Source organism: Myotis nattereri (assembly GCF_964212035.1).
Source record: "Myotis nattereri genome assembly, chromosome: 11".
NCBI lineage: Eukaryota > Metazoa > Chordata > Mammalia > Chiroptera > Vespertilionidae > Myotis > Myotis nattereri.
The window spans coordinates 57,875,634-57,895,580 of NC_138086.1; the positions used below are offsets into that span (position 1 = coordinate 57,875,634).

The window sequence follows — 19,947 nt, forward strand, 5'->3', positions numbered from 1 at the left end:
ATGGAGTGTTTGTGTGAACTAATATAAATTCAAAGTAAACATCATTAGTAGTTTTATTCATTTCAAACGGGCCGGATCCGGCCCGCGGGCCGTAGTTTGCCCACGGCTGCCCTAGGCTATACTTAGAAGTGAAATTTCTGGTTCAAAAGGTATGTGCATCTTCAACTACATTAGATATTAAAAAATTGTTTTAGTAGAGGTCAAATTCACATCCTTCTCAACCTTTTTAATATATAGTTTTATTGATTTCAGAGAGGAACAGAGTGGGAGAGAGAGATACAAACACCAATGATGAGAGAGAAACATTCATCAGCTGCTTCCTGCATGTCCCACACTGGGGATTGAGCCTGCAACCCGGGCATGTGCCCTGACCGGAAATGGAACCGTGACCTCATAGGTTGCCACCCAACCACTGAGCTTACCTGGCCAGGTCCTTCTCAACTTTTTTAACAGACATTACCAAACATAAATTTCAATTCCAATAATGCTTGATTCTAGGCGGATCCGCATTCCAGAAGACATTAAAAGAAGTTTGTTTTTTGTCCACAATTATGTTTTATTCAATCAACGCAAGTAATTAGCTAAGGTAATCACACCAGAGTCAAAACTGATCAAATGTAGCTTTTCTTATCTTCAGTGTGCCCATCCTGAAAAGTACAGAGTTCTCAAACTCTTCTTGAGAGCAAATTTGAGAAAATCTACCAAAAGCCTTAAAAATTGACTCATCTTTGATTCAGAGGTATCTAGAAATTTACTCTAAGGACATATTCAGAGGTATACATAAAAATTTATATATTAAGAAATTTGCCTTAGTAAGTTAAATATGATGTCCACTGCAATACTGTTGGTGAAAACAAACAAAATATCAGGTGGGAACTAAATAAATGGTTGTATATTCACATAATTTTACACTAAGTGGAAATTTAAAAGAATGAGGTGGATGAAAATAAACTGATATATTATTGTTAATAATTGCTACAGAACAAACCATTCAAACATGAAGAAATTATTCATTATTTCTCCAGATGCTGTACATTGACTGGAAGTAGTCTTTTACTCTAGGTTTTGGCTGGGGCCACTCACAGTGCTGCATTCAGCTGCCAGGTAAACTGGGATGGGCACATCCAAAACGACCTCACTTACATATCTGCCATTAGGTATTGACTGTCACCTGAAACACTTTAGCTCCCTTCCATGAAGCTTCTCTCCACCTAGAAATATAGATCAGTTTCCTTAGAACATGATAGCTAGGTTCTAAGGAGTGAGCCAAAAGGACAAGCCCCACTGTGCACGTTCTCACCAAGCCTCTGCTTGTATCAAGCTTACTAATGTCCCACTGGCCAAAGCAAGATACATGGTCAAGCCCAGACACAATGTGAAATACTAGTACACAAGGGTATGAATTATAGGAAGCACAATCTATCCGGAGTTACTAATGTAACAATTTACCACAACTATTAAGTGAAAAAGCAGAATTGTATATTAGGATAGCCATTGTCTTAAAAATGTTTGCAAAACTGTACCTGTAACAATATAAAACAGTGTTTGAAACAGTGAAGTGAAATTTCCATGGGATGTGGTAGTGAAAAACAGATTTTTTAATAGATGTATGTGTGTTGCTTGAACTTTTTATAATCATATTATAAAAAGCCAATGACGGTAACGCCATAATGCCATAACGACCAAACGACCGGTCACCACGGGGTGCAATAATGGATCTCGCAGCGCAGCGGGTCTCAGTCTCACGGTGCGGCAGTCTGGGGTCCCATCAGCGCAGCAGGTCTGGGGTCAAAGTGCTGGGAAAACTCAACGTCCTTGCTGCTTTCACAAGCTACTGGCAAGATTTGGGGCCTTCAAATGAACCTGTGGTTTACCTAAGGTTGGAAGATGCCCAGTCCCCACACAGAGTGACTCGGTGCCAGGGCAAAAGGGCCAGGAAATGGTAACAGCTTTGGCGCTAGCTTTTTTCAGGTCTATATCCACAGCACTCAGGTAAGAGTCAGAGCCCCGCATGGTGGGTCTGGGTCTCGTGTGATTTCACACACTCGGCCTCTAGTAATCACCCTATATAATAAGAGACGAATATGCTAATTAGCCATTACACCCTGAGGTGTAATGACCAAGTGAGTCACAACCAGATCACGGATCAGCAGGAAGGTGTGCCAGCAAGGTACAAGTGGGCTGCAGAGAGCTACAGGAGGAGGCAGGGCAGCAAGCTATGGGGGGGTGGGGAGTGAAGGAGGACAGGGGGAGCTATAGGAGGGCGGCAGCGGGTGGAGAGCTATGGGAGGGCAACAGTGACCTATTGGCTACAAGCGGGCGGCAGAGAGCTACAGGACAGGGCAGGGCAGCAAGCTATGAGGGGGGGGGACAGGGGGAGCTACAGGAGGGCAGGGCAGCAGAGAGAGAGCTACAGGAGGGCGGGGCAGTAGGCAGAGAGCTACAGGAGGGTGGCAGCGACCTATTGGTGCACGGATTCATGCACAAGGCTACTAGTATATTTAATAATTTTAAAACCACTAAAGGAAATGAAGTTGTAAAAGAATAATTACATAAGTGAACATTCATACTATGTCAATTAAAAAAAATACTAATGGTGTTAATTTCTGGATGAAAACATTGTGAACAATTTATTTCCTCTTCATAATCCTGTATCTTCTACATTTTGTATGAGGAATACACACAAATTTTAAAATTAGAAAAAAAAACTAAAGAAGAAACCATTGGTCAAACCATTGGTCAAGTATTTCTTATTCTTTATGCAAATATTTCCAAATATTCTAACATTATTTTATCTCTTTATGTTACCAAAATACTCGTATGTCTAGCAGGAACAAAATTTCTCAGTGGCTAAGTGAAAAATTTATGTGTGAATTTATTATGCTTCATGTTTTGCAATCTAATAAGATCATGAAGCAACTGTAACTGCTCCATGATGACGGGTTTTTCCAAATTTGCATTTTGGGTTTCCCAAACTCAAATCCCTATTTGCTAACTTCTGAGGCACTTTCTGATGAAGCACTTTCCCACTTGTGTGCAGCTGTCATCATGTCTTAGCCATGTTATTAGGTCTTGGACAGCTAGGCAAAGTGCATTTTCTTCCTTTACTGGTTTTTTAGGATAGAATTTTCCCTCTAACATTCAATTGCTTTTAAATACACAAATATGATATTGTGCATGATTCATTTATTTTAGAAAATGGACATCCTTAATATTGTCTGGTCACATTAAACTAAATGTACAGTACTCTACTAGTATATGATGGAAAAATCAAGACCAGTCTGCTACTTTTAATGGAGAATTAAAACAAAATAGACATTATGTTTTATATATTAATCAAATTCAAGAAAATCTAATTAGATTTAACCTTGTTTATTATTATTTATTTAAACTTTAAGACACAAAACAAACAATGGGGTGGTGAGGGCCTGGGGTGGGGAAAATGGGAATGGGCTGGAAGAGGTTAATGGGGGGGAAAGGAGGACCTATATAATACTTTCAACAAAAAAGATTTTAAAAAATACAAAACAAATTTAGATACTGTTTATTAATACATTCCATACATAGTGAAAATAATAAACTGTTTGGGATTTATTATTTTTACTATGTATGTTATGGAGATGGAGGTTTCTTTAGCTGAATCCTATATAATAAAAGGCTAATATGCAAATAGACCAAACAGCAGAAAGACTGGTCAGGCGCTCAATGCAGAAGCTGCTCCCTGGTAGTCAGTGCACTCCCACAGGGGGAGCGCCGCTCAGCCCGAAGCCCTGAGCAGGGCTAAGGACTGGCGAGTGCAGCGACAGTGGCGGCAGCCTCTCCCACCTCCATGGCAACGCTAAAGATGTCCCATGGGGAGCAGGCCTAAGCTGTCAGTCAGACATCCCCTGAGGGCTCCTGCATTGCGAGAGGGTGAAGGCCAGGCTGAGGGACACCCCCACTTGCTGAGTGCATGAATTTTGTGCATGGGGCCTCTAGTCTATAATATTTTCATAAGAAAAAGAGGGCAAACTAAAAGAACTGTAAGATCTGGGTGACAGAAAAATAACCATCTGTTAATTTATATTCTGTATGTTGAAGTACACTTGTAATTAAACATTTTTAATTAGAAACATAAAAAGTAATTTCACTACAGCTGGTGCCATCATCAGGATTGCTAAGACAGCACAGCTAATGGGGTGACTCCTGAAATAAGCCAGGCCCAAAAAAGAATCAGATGCTCCGCAACATAGTCATGCCTGGGTTATTTTTTGGCCAAGAATTTGATCCAAAACTTGTATACAACAGGACTGCACTTTCTTAATATGTTGTCTCCAGGGCAAAAAGTAAGTCCCTGATTTTGGCAATGTGTGCTTGCTTTTTAGACTCTTGGTGGAAAATCAAACTCTCTCCTTTTGGGACTGGAGCCTGGGTAGAGGGAGCCTTATTAGAATCCAGACAAATCTCCAGGCCCTGGAATTTGCTTGGCAAAGACAAAGTATGAAGGGGTGGAAACTTTTCTTCCTGTGTCCACAGTTGGTTTTTCCCAAAGATGGGGAAAAGATACCAACTAGAGATTTGAAGGAGAGATCTGTAAGATCATGAAGCATGCAGGTTTTTCCGAATTTGCATTTTTGGTTTATAAGAGATTACATTTTAGTAAATATAGGAATATGCAATTTATATAACATCATAATTTCTGGAATTCCTATGCTGTATTAGACATAAGATTTCCCTGGCCTTCAGTGAAAGAAGGACACTTACCATGTGCATATATGGGGGAGGCAAGCAAGGCTTCCTTCTGGGAAAGTAATGGCAATTATATCTGAATTATGGTTCAGGGTGGGGACAGCCTTATAATTATATAGATAGAAGATCTCAAGGGGGGATTCACTCACCAAGCTCTATCGACTACCACAGAGAACATGGTCACCATCCTTCTAATCAAGTTCTCCAAATTCCCTATTAACTGATCTCTCTGTTAGACTGGTGTCCCAATCTGGTAGATGATTATGATTTCCAATCGCTTTTTTTTAATATAACAGGTTCTCTGCCTCCACACCGCCCCCTCATGCCTAATACTCCCTTTTGAAACTTTAGCAATATGGCTGTCGTTTGCGGGAGGCAGGGAGGTTTTTATGCATGTGGTATGTGTGAGTGTGGTATGTACGTGATGTGTGTGTGTGTGTGTGTGTGTGTGTGTGTGTGTGTGTGTGTGAGCTCCCAAGTGGTTTTGTTACATTCTGTCCTTGGACCTTGGACTGGAAAAATACTTCACTTAGACTAAAAATTATATATTACTGAAACATTTCAGAGATTTGCCTCCTCAAGCATTCTTCATTACTAATGTAGTAAGAAACCATTTTCTATTGCTAGAGATGTGTCTGCACCTGAGCAAGCGAGCTGGGAAACTGTTATTAGGAAGATGGTAAGTAGTTTCTGCATTTTAGAGCAAAAATTGGTCTTGGTTCTTGGACTGACTCTCTAACTTGTCTAGAAGGAATTACTGTGTTGAGCCTTTTAATTGTAAGAAAGTAAGTTCTGTGAGTACAGGGGATGTATTTGTTACTTTCCACTCTATCCCAAATACTTGGTAGAGTGTCTGGCACATAGAAAAACAATAAATATTTGTCCAACAAAAAAAGGAGAAAGAACCATAGAAGAAAATCCGTAGGAAAGAAGTATCCAGCTACAAATGTTTCAGACTAAATCCTTAATCCATCTGTGCCTTAATATAAAAAGGCAGCCTTCATTTGAGGCCTAATGGCTGAGGACAATTACGGGGTTGTTTGTTCTACTTTATTTGTTTGGCTATTTGTAGTGATACTTTCATCCTTTGGATTAGTCTAAAGGCATAAAACTTTGGGGCTCTGATGTGGCCCAGAGAGGAAGGAAAAGAAGGGAAAAATCTAAAGAGGACTCTCCCTTTTGGGGAAGAGAAGCTGCCTGCCTGCCCCCCCCCCCCCCGCCCCCTACACACACACACACACACACACACACACACACACACACACACAATCTGTAGGGCAGTGATGGCGAACCTTTTGAGCTCGGCATGTCAGCATTTTGAAAAACCCTAACTTAACTCTGGTGCCGTGTCACATATAGAAATTTTTTGATATTTGCAACCATAGTAAAACAAAGACTTATATTTTTGATATTTATTTTATATATTTAAATGCCATTTAACAAAGAAAAATCAACCAAAAAAAATGAGTTCGTGTGTCACCTCTGACACGCATGTCATAGATTCGCCATCACTGCAGGACCTTAGGAGAAGCACAGCCAGTAGAGGTTGCTCTCTGAGGAAACCTGACCTAGACCAGTGACTACTAAGTGTTAAATTCTCTTCTGCATTGTACTCCCCGGGATGTCCTTAAAGCCTTAATGAAAGGTATGTTTAAACCACAATTCAGTGTCAGTTGGGGAATTAAGATCTGAGAATGGGGAGTCACAGCAGCGTGGAAGGGCTCCTAGGAGGCAGCTGGATGCAAAGAGCAAAAGGGTCCAGAGCCATCGTCAGAAACGGCCCTGGCAAGCACAAATCTCAGTGGATTTGGAAAGCAAGTAAGTACTTCCTGAAGCACTTAATGAACACTGGTAGAGAGAATGCACAATAAGAGTTCTGAGCAGGATTTTGGAAAGAGGCCTTGGAATAAATATTTGGGGCCTTAAAGGTAAATGTGTTTTGCACAGACTGGAAAAGTTGATGTTTGGAGTGAACCTAGTATTTGATAAGAGGACCCAAACCTACTCTGCTTCTCAGATTGGAACTCTGAATTAGTATTTTACTTTCTAGCAGCAAAGTACTGTATTGGATGAAAAGAGATAAAGACATATGTACATATATATAAACACACATACATAAATGAAATAACAATAACATCATTTTATAGCTCTGATTCACCATCATTAATGGTTGTATGTTTTCTTATTCATTCAGCCATTTAATGAATAATTGTTGAATGCCTATAAATCAAGTAGATTTCATTCAGCTGTGAGGAACAGAAACTCTCGTAGTGCAAGATTAGGATCGCTCAAAAGTGACTGGGAGCTCACTCTAGACAACAAAACATCTGAGACGGGGGGCTCCCCTATCTCTCAGCTGGAGGGGGTTGCACCCACACAGGCCCTGCATAGGACTCATGGCTTTCTCCATGAGATGGTTTTCTTAATCTCATGGACTTCAAGGCAGCTCTGTTCCCAGAAGCTCCTGGGTGACACCTGGCACCCTCAAAGCTAAGTAGCCTGATTATTATCCTACTGACAAGTTTACACTCAATGTTTGCACTTTCAGGAAAGGAAGAGTGCAGACCCGTACTGCATGTTCTGGACATTGCCAGGCTCCTGCACGTTTCCAAGTGTGATGATGGGAAGGTGAGAACTGGTCCTTCTCATATCTTGCCAAGATTGGGTATGTGGGATTGGCTACTAGCATTGGTTTAGTGGCTAATCTACAACAGGGCCAATGATTCTGTTATTTTCTTCGACTTTTTAAAAATGCTTATTGCCTTGCGATCAGAAGATATCTGCCATTTGCTATCTTGATCAGTAATTTTTAAAATGTAGCTATATGTTTCATGGACTCAAATTGCATTCTTGTTGTGGAGCCTGCAAAGATTAAGGGTGAGTCTGTTTCTCTCTATCCCTCCACTGAAACCACTAATCAATGCAACAAATCATTCCCACACTGCTAAATCAAGAAAGCTAGAGTCCTCATTTCCTCTGAACAGCAGCATTTGACACAGTTGACCTCTCTCCCTGCTTTCTGAGATACTTTTTCGCTTGGCTTCAGGATAAAACTCTTCCTTAAGCCTTCTCCTTCCTCACTGGCCACTTCTTCCCAATCTCATTTAGGGAGCCCTCCCAAGCTTCCCAGATTCTAAATTCTGGAGGGCCTAAAGACCAGTACTAAGAGCTTTTCTCATTCTTTGGGTGATCTTAATCGGTTTCATGGCTTGTTTCTCTGACAGTGTTAAATTTCTCCCTCCAGTTCTTGAACACCAGGTTTATTTATCCATCTGCCTTTGACTTCCCAGTTAATACTTTAATAAACATCTCAGATTTAATCTGACTAAAACCAAATTCTTTACTCTTTTACTCACACTATTCCTTCAAAGTCCTGCTCCTCCATAGACTTCCCCATCTCAGTACAACAGCCTTTGTTGGGTTTGCAAAGTTTACAATTCCAGAAGGGTTTCCTTCATTAAGTTTCTTTAGTTATCATTATTGCTATGAATCTAATGAGAGCATATTTAGTGAGGTATATTTGCTTTATGTATTAGCTAACTATACAGACATATAGCTATAAATATTATTATGTAATAGTATACATATACATTTAAATAACAGTATACAATATATAACATAAAATACATTACAATATATATACTACTGCATAAACACTTACTGACCTTGGGGACATAAAATTTATGTAGATAGTTCATATTTTGGACTATTGGTTATTGACTTAAAATCCATCGATTTTATTTCTCGTAAATATTTAGGAGAAACATGCCTATTTCCTCACTCATTGTAAAAACATAGTGTGACCAAACTAAGGTAGAAACTCTTCTGCAACTGGAAGTACAATTCTTTTTAATTCTGTGTGCACATTGTTCTTAATTTCCAAGCCTTTTTAATGTTATTTGATTGTTAGAAGGCATAGCTTTGATCTAGAAACTACAACTAATCAATTTATTATTTTAGGCAGAGTTATTTACAAGTTCTTTATTAAAATAAAGGGAAAGAGAAGTGTAACACTAAAGTCCAATATATGCATTTACTAGGTATCTTATAAATAGCATCTCATTTAGTTCTTGGACTATTCTTAGAATAACTCAGTTATGTATTACTGTTCTCATCTTACCAAAGCCAAGTTTGTCTGACTCCAAAACCAGGCTGCTTCTACTATATCACACCCTCCCCTAGTCCAAGTGATAAGTGCATAGTAGCAAACTCCAGGATCTCCAGAGAATTTTCTACCAAAAAAAATCCAACATTAAAATGCCCTATTAATTCTTTCAACACAAAATCTTACTCGTTTTTTTTTTCTTTTCTCAGTTGCTTATGTCATAAAGATGAAAAACACCAGCCAAATCCCTAAATTCCTACTGTATATGGGAAATTCTTTCTTTTCTTTCCCACAGACCAAATGTTGATCCTAATATCTATTGATGCTTTATACCATTTAAGCTCATATTTTCCATTTTGCTGTTTATTTTCACCATATTTCCACAGCTTTTAAATTAGGGGGCCATGCCTTTGACTTACTAATTAAATAATACTAACCAACACTTAATATATCTAACTAGAGGCCCGGTGCACGAAATTCATGCACTGGGTGGGTCGGGGGGGAGGCGGGGTCCCCTTAGCCCAGCCTGTGCCTTCTCACAGTCCGGGACCCTCGAGGGATGTCCGACTGCCGGCTTAGGTCCGCTCCTGAGGAACGGGCAGTTGGACATCCCTCTCACAGTCCAGGACCCCTCACTCCTTACCATCTGCCTGCTCGCTGCTCCTTACTGCTTGGCTCACTGTTCCTCAGCACTGCCGTGGAGGCAGGAGAGGCTCCCGCCACCGCCTCTATGCTCGCCATCTGTGAGCCCAGCTTCTGCCTAAGCGGCACTCCCCCTGTGGGAGCGCACTGACCACCAGGGGGAAGCTCCTGCATTGAGCATCTGTCCCGTGGTGGTCAGTGCATGTCATAGCGACCGGTCGTTCTGCCAGTCATTCTACCAGTTGTTATGCCGTTCAGTCGATTTGCATATTAGGCTTTTATTATATAGGATTCTAATTTCCACTCTTCTTTCATACTGCCTAGGAAGCATGGTTTCAGTGGTTTCCTACCCTAAAAGACCCTCCTCATTGACCTACTAGGATGCCACCATTTAGAAATTCAAATCTTTATTCCTTTTTTCATGTAACCCCTATTAAAGTTCTCATATCCCAAAGAGAAGTTCTACTAGCTAACACAACAGTAGGGCAATCTTTCAGATTCTTTCTAAACTATTAACTAGGCTCTTCTGAGCTAAAAATACATTTTAAAGTTGCTTTAAGGATTAGTGAGAGGGCACCAAAGACGAAGTTCCCTTACATCACAATTTTGCTTCACTTCCCCTTTAACTGCCCAATAGCCCAGGAAATGGTTCTCAATAGTGGTGTCATGTTTACCCTCTACCATTGCTTTATTCAGATAAAGAACAAATCAACTTCTTAAAAAGAAAAACTTGCAACCAGTTTCCCAATAGCATGTGATTCTGAATCATTTTCCCATATCTGACGCTGAAGTAATCTGGCATTACTGCTTTTTCTTAAAACTTTGCAATCAAAAGTCATTTAACCACAGGGCATTTACTACCCAACAACCACACTCTAGGCCCACATCCTAAAGAGCTTCAGGGGGATCCTGGGACTTCCCAAGAGGGGGCTACAGAGGTGGGTTGCCACCATGGTATCAAAAAAGCCTGAATTTGAATCACAGCTCTGCGATTTATCATCAATTGCTTCATCTAAAACCTGGACATAATATAATCTACCTCACAGAACTTTTTCCAAGAATGACATGTGAGAGCACTTAGCAGAAGGAACACTAACAAAGGGAAGGCACTCCATAAGTGTGTTTATTTTTAGTTGGACACAGTCTGTTTTTCCTCTCTGGTCATGGGATAAAGAAACTTGAATAATTTAGAGTAACTGCTTTCCCCTAAAAATATTTTAAGATTCTGGAGCCTGAACCCCAGATTTACATGTTACACGCCTGAGATGATATAGTAGCTAAACACTGAATGCTTAACTTAAAGAGAACATATTTTTTACTTCTAAGACCACCTCCAATAACAACTCAAAGAAATTCTACAATTTAAAATTAATTTTTATCAATTATTTGGATGGTATTCATTTATAGTATAAATGCCCCTGATGGAAATAACACTTGAACCTTCTCAGTCATTCATTTCTCAGTAGAAATGACTTTATAAGGTAATATTTTATGAGACCAAATATGTACAAAAAGAAAAGCCATGCAAGTAAGGTGTCTGTATGGCTCCTACAAGAAAGCTAGGTAGGAAGGTAACTTCGAGGCTCTGTGGGTCAACTACTGCTCTCTGATTTTTGCATTGCCCTCACGCTGTGTGGAGGGAGAGAGAACTCCTAAGCAGGAACAGGGCCCTAAACTCAGAGAATACCTTTCAGGACAGAAGAGCCTACCTCGTCCTATACAGTATATAGTTGTTTTTTAAAAATATATTTTATTGATTTCAGAGAGGAAGGGAGAGAGAGATAGGAACATCAATGATGAGAGAGAATCATTGATTGGCTGCCTCCTGCACACCCCACACTAGGGATCAAGCCCCAATCTAGTCATATGCCCTGACTGGGAATCGAACCACAAACTCCTGGTTCATAGGTTGACACTCAACCACTGAGCCATGTCGACTGGGCCAGTATATAGTTTTTACACTAGGGTTGCCAGCTTTAGCAAATAAGAATACAGAATGCCCAGTGAAATTTGAATTTCAGATAGACAACCAATATTTTTTTCTTTAAATGAAACATAGTTAGACTTCGTAGTGAACCTATTTATTATTTTTCTGAAGTTCAAACTTCACTGAATAGCCCCCTGTATTACCTCACACCCTTAATCCTCCCACCTGCCAGACTGGCTTCCTTACATGGCCATCTCAGGCAGTGTCCCATAGGCTAAAAGCAGGCACTTCAAACTCAGAAGTTGCATAATGTCATTTCTGTCAAGTGCTTTATTTTTCTTCATAGTATTTAACATCTCTTGATGTGATGTGAGGATGTACATTAGTGGACTTATTTCTGTCTCTCTCACTAGAATGCAACTTTGTGAGAGCAAGGACTTTGTCTTTTTACTTCAGTGTCTGGCACAGAATAAGAGTTCTATGAGTAATTACTGGATGAATATAAGGTTGTATCTTATTCCTTAGTCACCTGGCCCTGCCAATTCAGTATTCTAAGCAGCCAATTACCAAATTTCTGTCAACTCTCACAGAAATACTGCAATGGCCTCTAACCCATCTTCCTTGCTCAGGCTCCACCCCATCTTCAGTCTGCCTTCCATGTAAATGTGAGGGTTGTTTTTGGATAAAGTCTGTTCTTTCCATTTTTCTGCTTCAGAACTACAGTGGCTCCCTCATTGCTGACAATAGAACGATAATAGAGTCCAAACCCTTATCATGGAATTCTGAGCCTTTATGATATAATCTGAACCTTCTTTCTCATCCCCATTTCTCATCAACTACTCCCACTAGTGCTTCCAATGTTCACTGACCTCTCTCCTATTTTCTCTTCTTGAGTGGTCCAGGCTCTTTGATATTTGTCTCCCATCTTTTCTTGCTGACAAACACCTACTCATCTTCATCACCTCTCCAATGGAAACCTGCCTAACATCCTAATGACTCTGGGTTTCCGCCAAATTGTGAACCTAACTAAATAAATGGTTTTATTATAATCATTTCCTTATATGTCTCTCCTTCCCCTAAATAAATCATTATATTCTTGTATCTTTTTCTTTTGTTTTTAAAAAATCTCTACAACACATTCTAAGTAGGGCTTTGCACAAAGTACGTGTTAAATAAATTTTGATTGAATGACTAATCCCAAAATAGATTTGGGAGATATCAGTTTTAGAGTAGGATTAATGACAATGAAGCTCACAGTGCTGTCCAACATCACACTGGACTCAGGCATTGTGAACAAAGAGAGCTGGAGAAAGAACGTACCCTGAGGCTTTTATCATTTGGTTCAAAATGTTAGGCTTCTGCTCTTCAGGCAGCCTCCTCAGAAGGCCAGTTCACATACTAATTACTAGAATATGATTTGCTAGAAACCCATATGAATAAGCAATTGCAGGGAAATCTGAGAGGCTATTGTTCTTACTCACTTCACAGGACATGGCAGGGTAATGAACTTTAATGCCTAAAGGTGGAAACTTCAGTCAATGATTAATTGATCCAGTCTCTGTTCAATCTCACATTGTCTCTAGAACTGTTGGAAAAAAGAAACTTCTAGGATAAAAAAAACAATTCTTCCCCAGAAAATCTCTCTCTATTCAAGGACAATCAAATCCCTGAAGAAGCCATATATATATACATACACATACACAAACACACATACACACACACATACACACTAGAGGCCCGGTGCACAAAAATTTGTGCACTCGGGAGGGAGAGGGGTCCCTCAGCCCGGCCTGTGCCTCCTCGCAGTCTGGGACCCCTCGGGAGATAACGACCTGCTGGCTTAGGCCTGCTCCCAGGTGGCAGAGGGCAGGCCCAATCCCTAGGTGCTCAGAGCAGGGTCGATTGGGGAGTTGGGGCGCCACCCCCTGTTATGCACAGAGCAGGGCAATCGGGAGGTTGTGATGCCACCCTCAGTCATGCTCAGGGTAGGGCCAATTGGGGGGTTGGGGCACCGTCCCGTCACACTCAAGGTAGGGTCGATGGGGAGGTTGCGGCGCCACCCCCTGTCACACACAGACAGGGCCAATCAGGGGGTGGGGGCACTGCCCCCTGTCACTCACAGAGCAGGGCCCATCAGGGGGGTTGGGGCTCTGTACCCTGTCACACACAGAGCAGGGCCAATCAGGGGGTTGGGGCGCTGCCCTCTGTCACCCACAGAGCAGGGCCCATCAGGGGGTTGGGGCACCGCCCTCTATCACCCACAGAGCAGGGCCGTCAGGGGGTTGGGGCGCCGCCACTCTCACACTAAGGGCAGGGCCGACTGGGGAGGTATGGCTCTACCCCGTCATACACAGAGCAGGGCCCATGGGGGGTGGGGGGGTTGGGGCGCCGCAGCCTGTCACACACAGAGTCGCAGGGCGATCAGGGGGTTGGGGAGCTCCCCCTCATCAGGCACAGAGCAGGGCTGATCAGGGGGTTGGGGCGCTTTCCCCTGTCACGAACAAAGCAGGGCAGATAGGGAGGTTGTGGCCCCACCCCCTGTCACACACAGAGCTGCAGGGCAATCGGGGGTTTTGGCGCTGCCCCCTGTCATGCTGATCCCGGTGCCGGGAGGCCTCGCGGCTCCGCTGATCCTGGTGCTGGGAGGCATATTACCCTTTTACTATATAGGATAGAGGCCTGGTGCACGGGTGGGGGCCGGCTGGTTTGCCCTGAAGGGTGTCCTGGATCAGGGTGGGGGTCCCCACTGGTGTGCCTGGCCAGCCTGGGTGAGGGGCTGAGGGCTGTTTTCAGGCTGGGGGTGACTGAAGCTCCCAAACGCTCCTTTTTTTCTTTTTCTTTTTTATTCTGGGCCAGCTTTAGCTTTGAGGCTTGGCTCCAAGTCTTAGGCCTCTGCTGCTGAAAGTAGGTTTCTGGCCTTTGCTTACAATGTTGTGATCCTGCTGGCTGAAGCCGGCGGAGTAAAGCAGGTTTCTGGGGTTTTGTTTAACTTCTATATTTGTTACATAGTTGCTTAAAGTTGCAGCTCAGAGGCCTGCAGCGGCAGGTGGGGAACGTTGGAGTCCTCCGTCACTGAAGCAAGCAAGCCTCATGTTAGTTTCAAGCTGCCTGGCTGCCGGCCGCCATCTTGGCTGTCAGTTAATTTTCATATTGCCCTGATTAGCCAATGGGAAGGGTAGCGGTTGTATGCTAATTACCATGTTTCTCTTTTATTAGATAGGATATATATATATATATATTTGCTTGATAATATACAAAAGCTTTATTCTTATACATTGATATTGAGAATGTTTTTTAAAAATTTAAGAACTAGTACTTACACTGTTTCAGTTTCACCACACAATAACTTTACATATAACCCCCACCATGACAATTTTAGTAGAGTGAGTCAAATATTCTGACCACCTACTCCCCAACATTTCCATCACAGAAGTAGAAGCTTGTCCTATATAAGGTGCTTCAGCTGGTGGACCTCAAGAACGGCCCTCCTACTGGCAATATTCTATCATATCGCATGCCTCAAAACCTTGTGTCAGCAGGAAATCTGAGTGCAGATCATTCTACCCTTGAAAGTGTTCCCTAGTCAAGGACAATCAGCTCCCAAGAGAGCAGTTTGTTTATTTTTGCTCAATGAAATGTTAAAACTTTTTTCTTGTGCACTAATGTTGAGAACTTTTGTAAGTACTGAGATCCTTTTTGGATCTTATTTCATCTCTGGAGTTATAAAAGAAGAAACATTCTAAATTTCTTTAACAAGCAAATAATTAAATGTGGTAAGTTAAATATGATTTGTTTTTCAAAATAAAATGTACTTAATCAGCATGTCTTTTGTCCATTACTAATAATTGTCATGAACATAAAAATGTTCATAATAATTCTGAGTGACAATAATGCCCTTTCTGCTCTAAAATTATATTACCTCTCCTCCTCCTGAGCTGACAATTCTGGTGACTAACAATACCATCATTATTTGGACACATGATATGGGGACACTGTTAATCTGTCTCCATTATTTGCCTGACATGGCAAATATGAGGCTTTTATATAGTCATCACCCCCTCTGAATTCATGGCCTCATAATAATCCATCTCACTATTCTTCCCCACTGACCCTAGATCAGACCAAAGAATCCTCTTCAACCAAATAATTTCAGTACCCATGACCTAGTAAACAGATCCAGCATGTGAGATTCTTAAAAATCAATTTAATTTTTTTCATTACTCTCAAATAGAGCAATCTCCCAAACCTAAATTAAGACTAGTTAAATTAAACATGGAGAATAACATCAGACATATTCAGGAGCCAACTCTGAAGTAAAATATACCTTGGTCAAAACAAAACAAATCAACCAACAATTAAAATATAAAAGCAGGTGGGCATAACCCCCTTGACACTGGTCTTAGCAATGAATTTTTTGGATTTGACACCAAAAGCAAAGAAAATAAAAGCTAAAATAAACAAGTGGGATTACATCAAACAGCAAAGGAAGCCATCAATGAAATAAAAAGGCAACCCACAGAATGGGAGAAAATATTCGCAAACCACATATCTGGCAAGGAGTTAATATCCAAAATATAAAAATAAATCATACAACTCAATAGCAAAAGAACAAATAACATAATTTTAAAATGAACAAAGGATCTGAATAGACATTTAAAAAAAATACAAGTGGCCAAGAGGTACACAAAAAGATGCTCAACATTACTAGTTGTCAGGAAAATGCAAATTAAAACCACAATAAGATACTATCTCACAACTTCTAGGATGTCAATTATCAAAAAGATAGCGATAACAAATGCTGGCAAAGATGTGGGAAAAAGGGAATGCTTATACACTGTTGGTGAGAATGTAAACTGGTATAGCCACTATGCAAAAAAAGTATGAAATTTCCTTAAGAAATTAAAAATTACCACTGGATCCAGCAATCCCACTTTTGGAAATATATCCAAATAAAATTAAATAATTATCTCAAAGAGATAGTCATACACCCATAATAATTGCAGTACTATTCACAATAGCCAAGGCATGAAAACAATCTAAGTCTCTGTCAGCAGATGAATGAATAAAGCAAATGTGAGAGCCCTAGCTGGTTTGGCTCAGTGGATAAAGTGTCAGCCTGAGTACTGAAGGGTCCCAGGTTCGATTCTGGTCAAGGGCATATATTCAGGTTGCGGACTCAATCTCAGGTAAGGTGCATGCAGGAGGAAGTTAATCAATGATTCCCTAATCACTGATGTTTCTATCTCCCTTCCTCTCTGAAATCAATAAAAATACATTCTAAAAAAGAAAATGTACACACACACACACACACACACACACAGAAAGAGAATATATTATGTAGCCTTTAAAAATAAGAAAATCTTAGCATTTGCAATAATATGAATGAACCTGGAGGGCATTGTGCTAAGTGAAATACTAGTACATCAAAGAAAGACTAATACGGCATGCTATCACTTACATGTGGAATCTACAAAAAAAAGTCAAACTCAATAAAAACGGAGAGTATAATGGTGGTTGCCAGGGGCTAACGCTGGAGGTTGGGGAGAAGAGAAACAGATTAATAAAGGGGTATAAACTTTCAGTTATAAGAAGAATAAGGTCTGAGGATTTAATGTATATCATAGTGACTATAGCTGATAACACTGTATTGGATAATTGAAATTTGCTGAAGAGTAAAACTTAAGTCTTCTCACAAAAAAAAAAGGTAAATAAATATATTAGGTGACAGATGTGTCAATTAACTCTATAGTGGGAATCCTTTCACAATGTATACATGTCTCAAATCATCACATTGTACTCTTTAAATATATTATAATTTTGTTCGTCAATTATACCTCAATAAATTGAAATAAAACTGGTATAGCAGAAATAAAAAAAGCAGAAATAACAGGGCTTGAATGGAGCCTCACCAAATTATTAATAAACCTGAAGGTAAACTGTCCAAAAAGATGAGACAGATTAAAGAAATTAAAAACCAACTAAGAAATATAAATTTTGGCAATGATTATTCACCATGATCTATCAAAAAGAGACACTGAATCTAGGAACACAACTCTCTGTAGAGAGGCAATGAGTTCATTAGACTTTCCAAAACAAATAAAATGGTTAAATCATTCCTCTAAATTACCGAACCCCTGTAGTCTGATTATTGCTTCTCAGCTCTGATACCAGTAAGAGTGTTCCTTGGAAAGCCAACATTAAGAATGCCAAGGCTGAAACTAGATCTTTCCCATTTTCAAAATGTAAGATAGTAAAGGGACTAATTTTTTCAACCATAGTAAAACAAAGACTTATATTTTTGATATTTATTTTATATATTTAAATGCCATTTAACAAAGAAAAATCAACCAAAAAAATGAGTTCCTGTGTCACCTCTGACACGCGTGTCATAGGTTCGCCATCACTGTCCTAGCCCCTTGTGGTTGGCTAAGACCATATGACAATGATGCATTCATGAGTGGAAACAATAAATCACTTCTGGGCTAAGTATCTAATCGCCACTGTAAGACTCTCCCTAGTGTTGGTGGCTTGGCAACATTTGAGGTGTAAGCTGCCTTGCCACCTTGGGTCCTGAAAGGAGGGCAGTGTGGCGTACAAGAACCCAGAGGGTGGTTCTGAGAGCCAAAGAGAAAAATGGACTGGGTAGCCCTTTCCAGAAATACTTAATCTATAATCATTTTTATGTGTTTTTCTAACATGAATTACATATCAGCATAAATTCTTAAGTAGAATAAATTGGCCATAGCTTTAATATTTTCATAACAATCCAGTATCAGTCATCATTATGAGCATAAACTACTTTAGGAGCCATTGAGTTGTGAAAGCTATTGAAGTGTATACGGAGATATGCTTTTAGGCCTGAAAATGAAACAAAAGTTGATCAAGTATTTTGCAGTTATTTAATCTAATCCCTACAACCACTCTACAAATTAGACTATATTACTTTTATCTTATACATGATAAAATGGACAGTGAGATTCAAATAGCTTGCCTAGGGTTATAGAGCTAATCAACAGGAGACAGACAGAGATTTTGTACACAGCTCTGTCTCCAAAAGCCACATACTCTCTACAATGCTACCTCCTTGCCATTTGACATTAAATGATGTTTTAAACTTTACTTTTTAAATCTTTTCCCATCTTGAACTCCTGTTTGTTGCTAACAATATATTTGTGTTTAGTAATACCTCTAGCCTTCCTTTTTTGATTTACTGCTTCTAACAAGCACTCAGCTAAAGGAAGCAATAAACAATTCTATTTAATGTGTTAAGAGAAAATATGCTCTGGCAAAAGACCTGGTGCATCTGCTGTATGAGCACAGGAAGTGTAACACATGGACTCTGTGAAGTCTCTTTTTTAAGCATAAGACCTGCATTTGCAAACTTCATGGTTTTCAGACAGGTTCTAAAGAGTGGAATTTACTAGTAAAACAAATTCAGATAACTGAAATATTTCCTTCTATTTTTATATCTCTGGGTATCTGGAATATTTATTAATGTTTGTTGCTATTATTTATAACAATAGGCTTAAAAATATGACAAAATGGATTAAAAAGATACTTTTAAAGACATGTTGTGGGTCAGTCAGTGACCTAATAGAATTTCTTTTATACTATTTGATTTTTTTCTCTCAATACATGTTTCTTCAGTTAAATTAAAATTATTTTCTCATTGCTTTTCTACTCCTATTGTACTCAGTAATTTTCATAAAATCTCTACTGAGCAAGCTAAAAGAAAAATGTTATTGCCTTTTATTGGACATAAAATATAGAAGTCTAATAAACTGGAAGATAAACTAACCAAATATCTCAAGGGCAACATTCTATCATATTCTACCATACAGTAATCTGATTCTTTTGAAAATATTACTAAAACATAAAATACCTGGTCAGTGCCATAAACTATTATTTTTATCTGAAGGAAGTGACTGTTCTGTTTGTGATTTCCTTTTAGATCTTTTTCTTCCTCTTAGTTCTAAGTAATAACAATTATTTAAGTTTCAAATGTTGCATTAAAGTAAGCAGAATAAAGTAGGTTATTTTTAACAATTTCAATTTTGCTCAAGCACTAAGCTAGGCTCTAAAGATCCAAAAATAAATTAAGAGATAGTTGTTTTCCTTCAGACAGAAGAAAATTAAGACAGAATAGCTTGATGGTTATGTGGTCAAACACAACTAAAATGGGATTCTGACTCAAGCAGTTAATGGCAGAGTAATTTCAGACAAAACACTCCAAGTCTCAAGTGCCACGTCTGTAAAATGAAAACAACAAAGTTAGAGCAGTAACAGTACCTCCCTGATGGAGAAGTGCTATTGCCTGCATCACATGCAATATGGCAGGAGAGGGGCAATGTGTCTGCATAAGTAAGTCTGTGAATGTTAGAATCTGATTGCAATGGTTCTCACCTTGGCTTTCCTACTCACTAACCCTTAAAAAATTATCTGATACTAAAACCCTTCAGTTGCAAATTAGAGATAATAATAATATGTATTCCATGGGTTACTATGAAGTAACAAAGAAAATGAATGTAAAATACTCAGCACAGTG

General features: G+C 39.8%; 1 protein-coding gene across 1 annotated transcript in view; it reads left to right on the top strand.

The window, feature by feature from the left end:
* The window catches only part of ITGB8 (integrin subunit beta 8), a 124,321-nt gene extending 116,965 nt beyond the window's left edge, over positions 1–7,356 (top strand). Inside the window, exon 15 of the mRNA XM_081101942.1 lies at positions 7,277–7,356. Within this exon, the coding sequence (XP_080958068.1) occupies positions 7,277–7,346 (70 nt within the window). The 3' untranslated portion in view covers positions 7,347–7,356. The remainder of the gene's footprint in view (positions 1–7,276) is intronic.
* Positions 7,357–19,947: the final 12,591 nt, after the last annotated feature.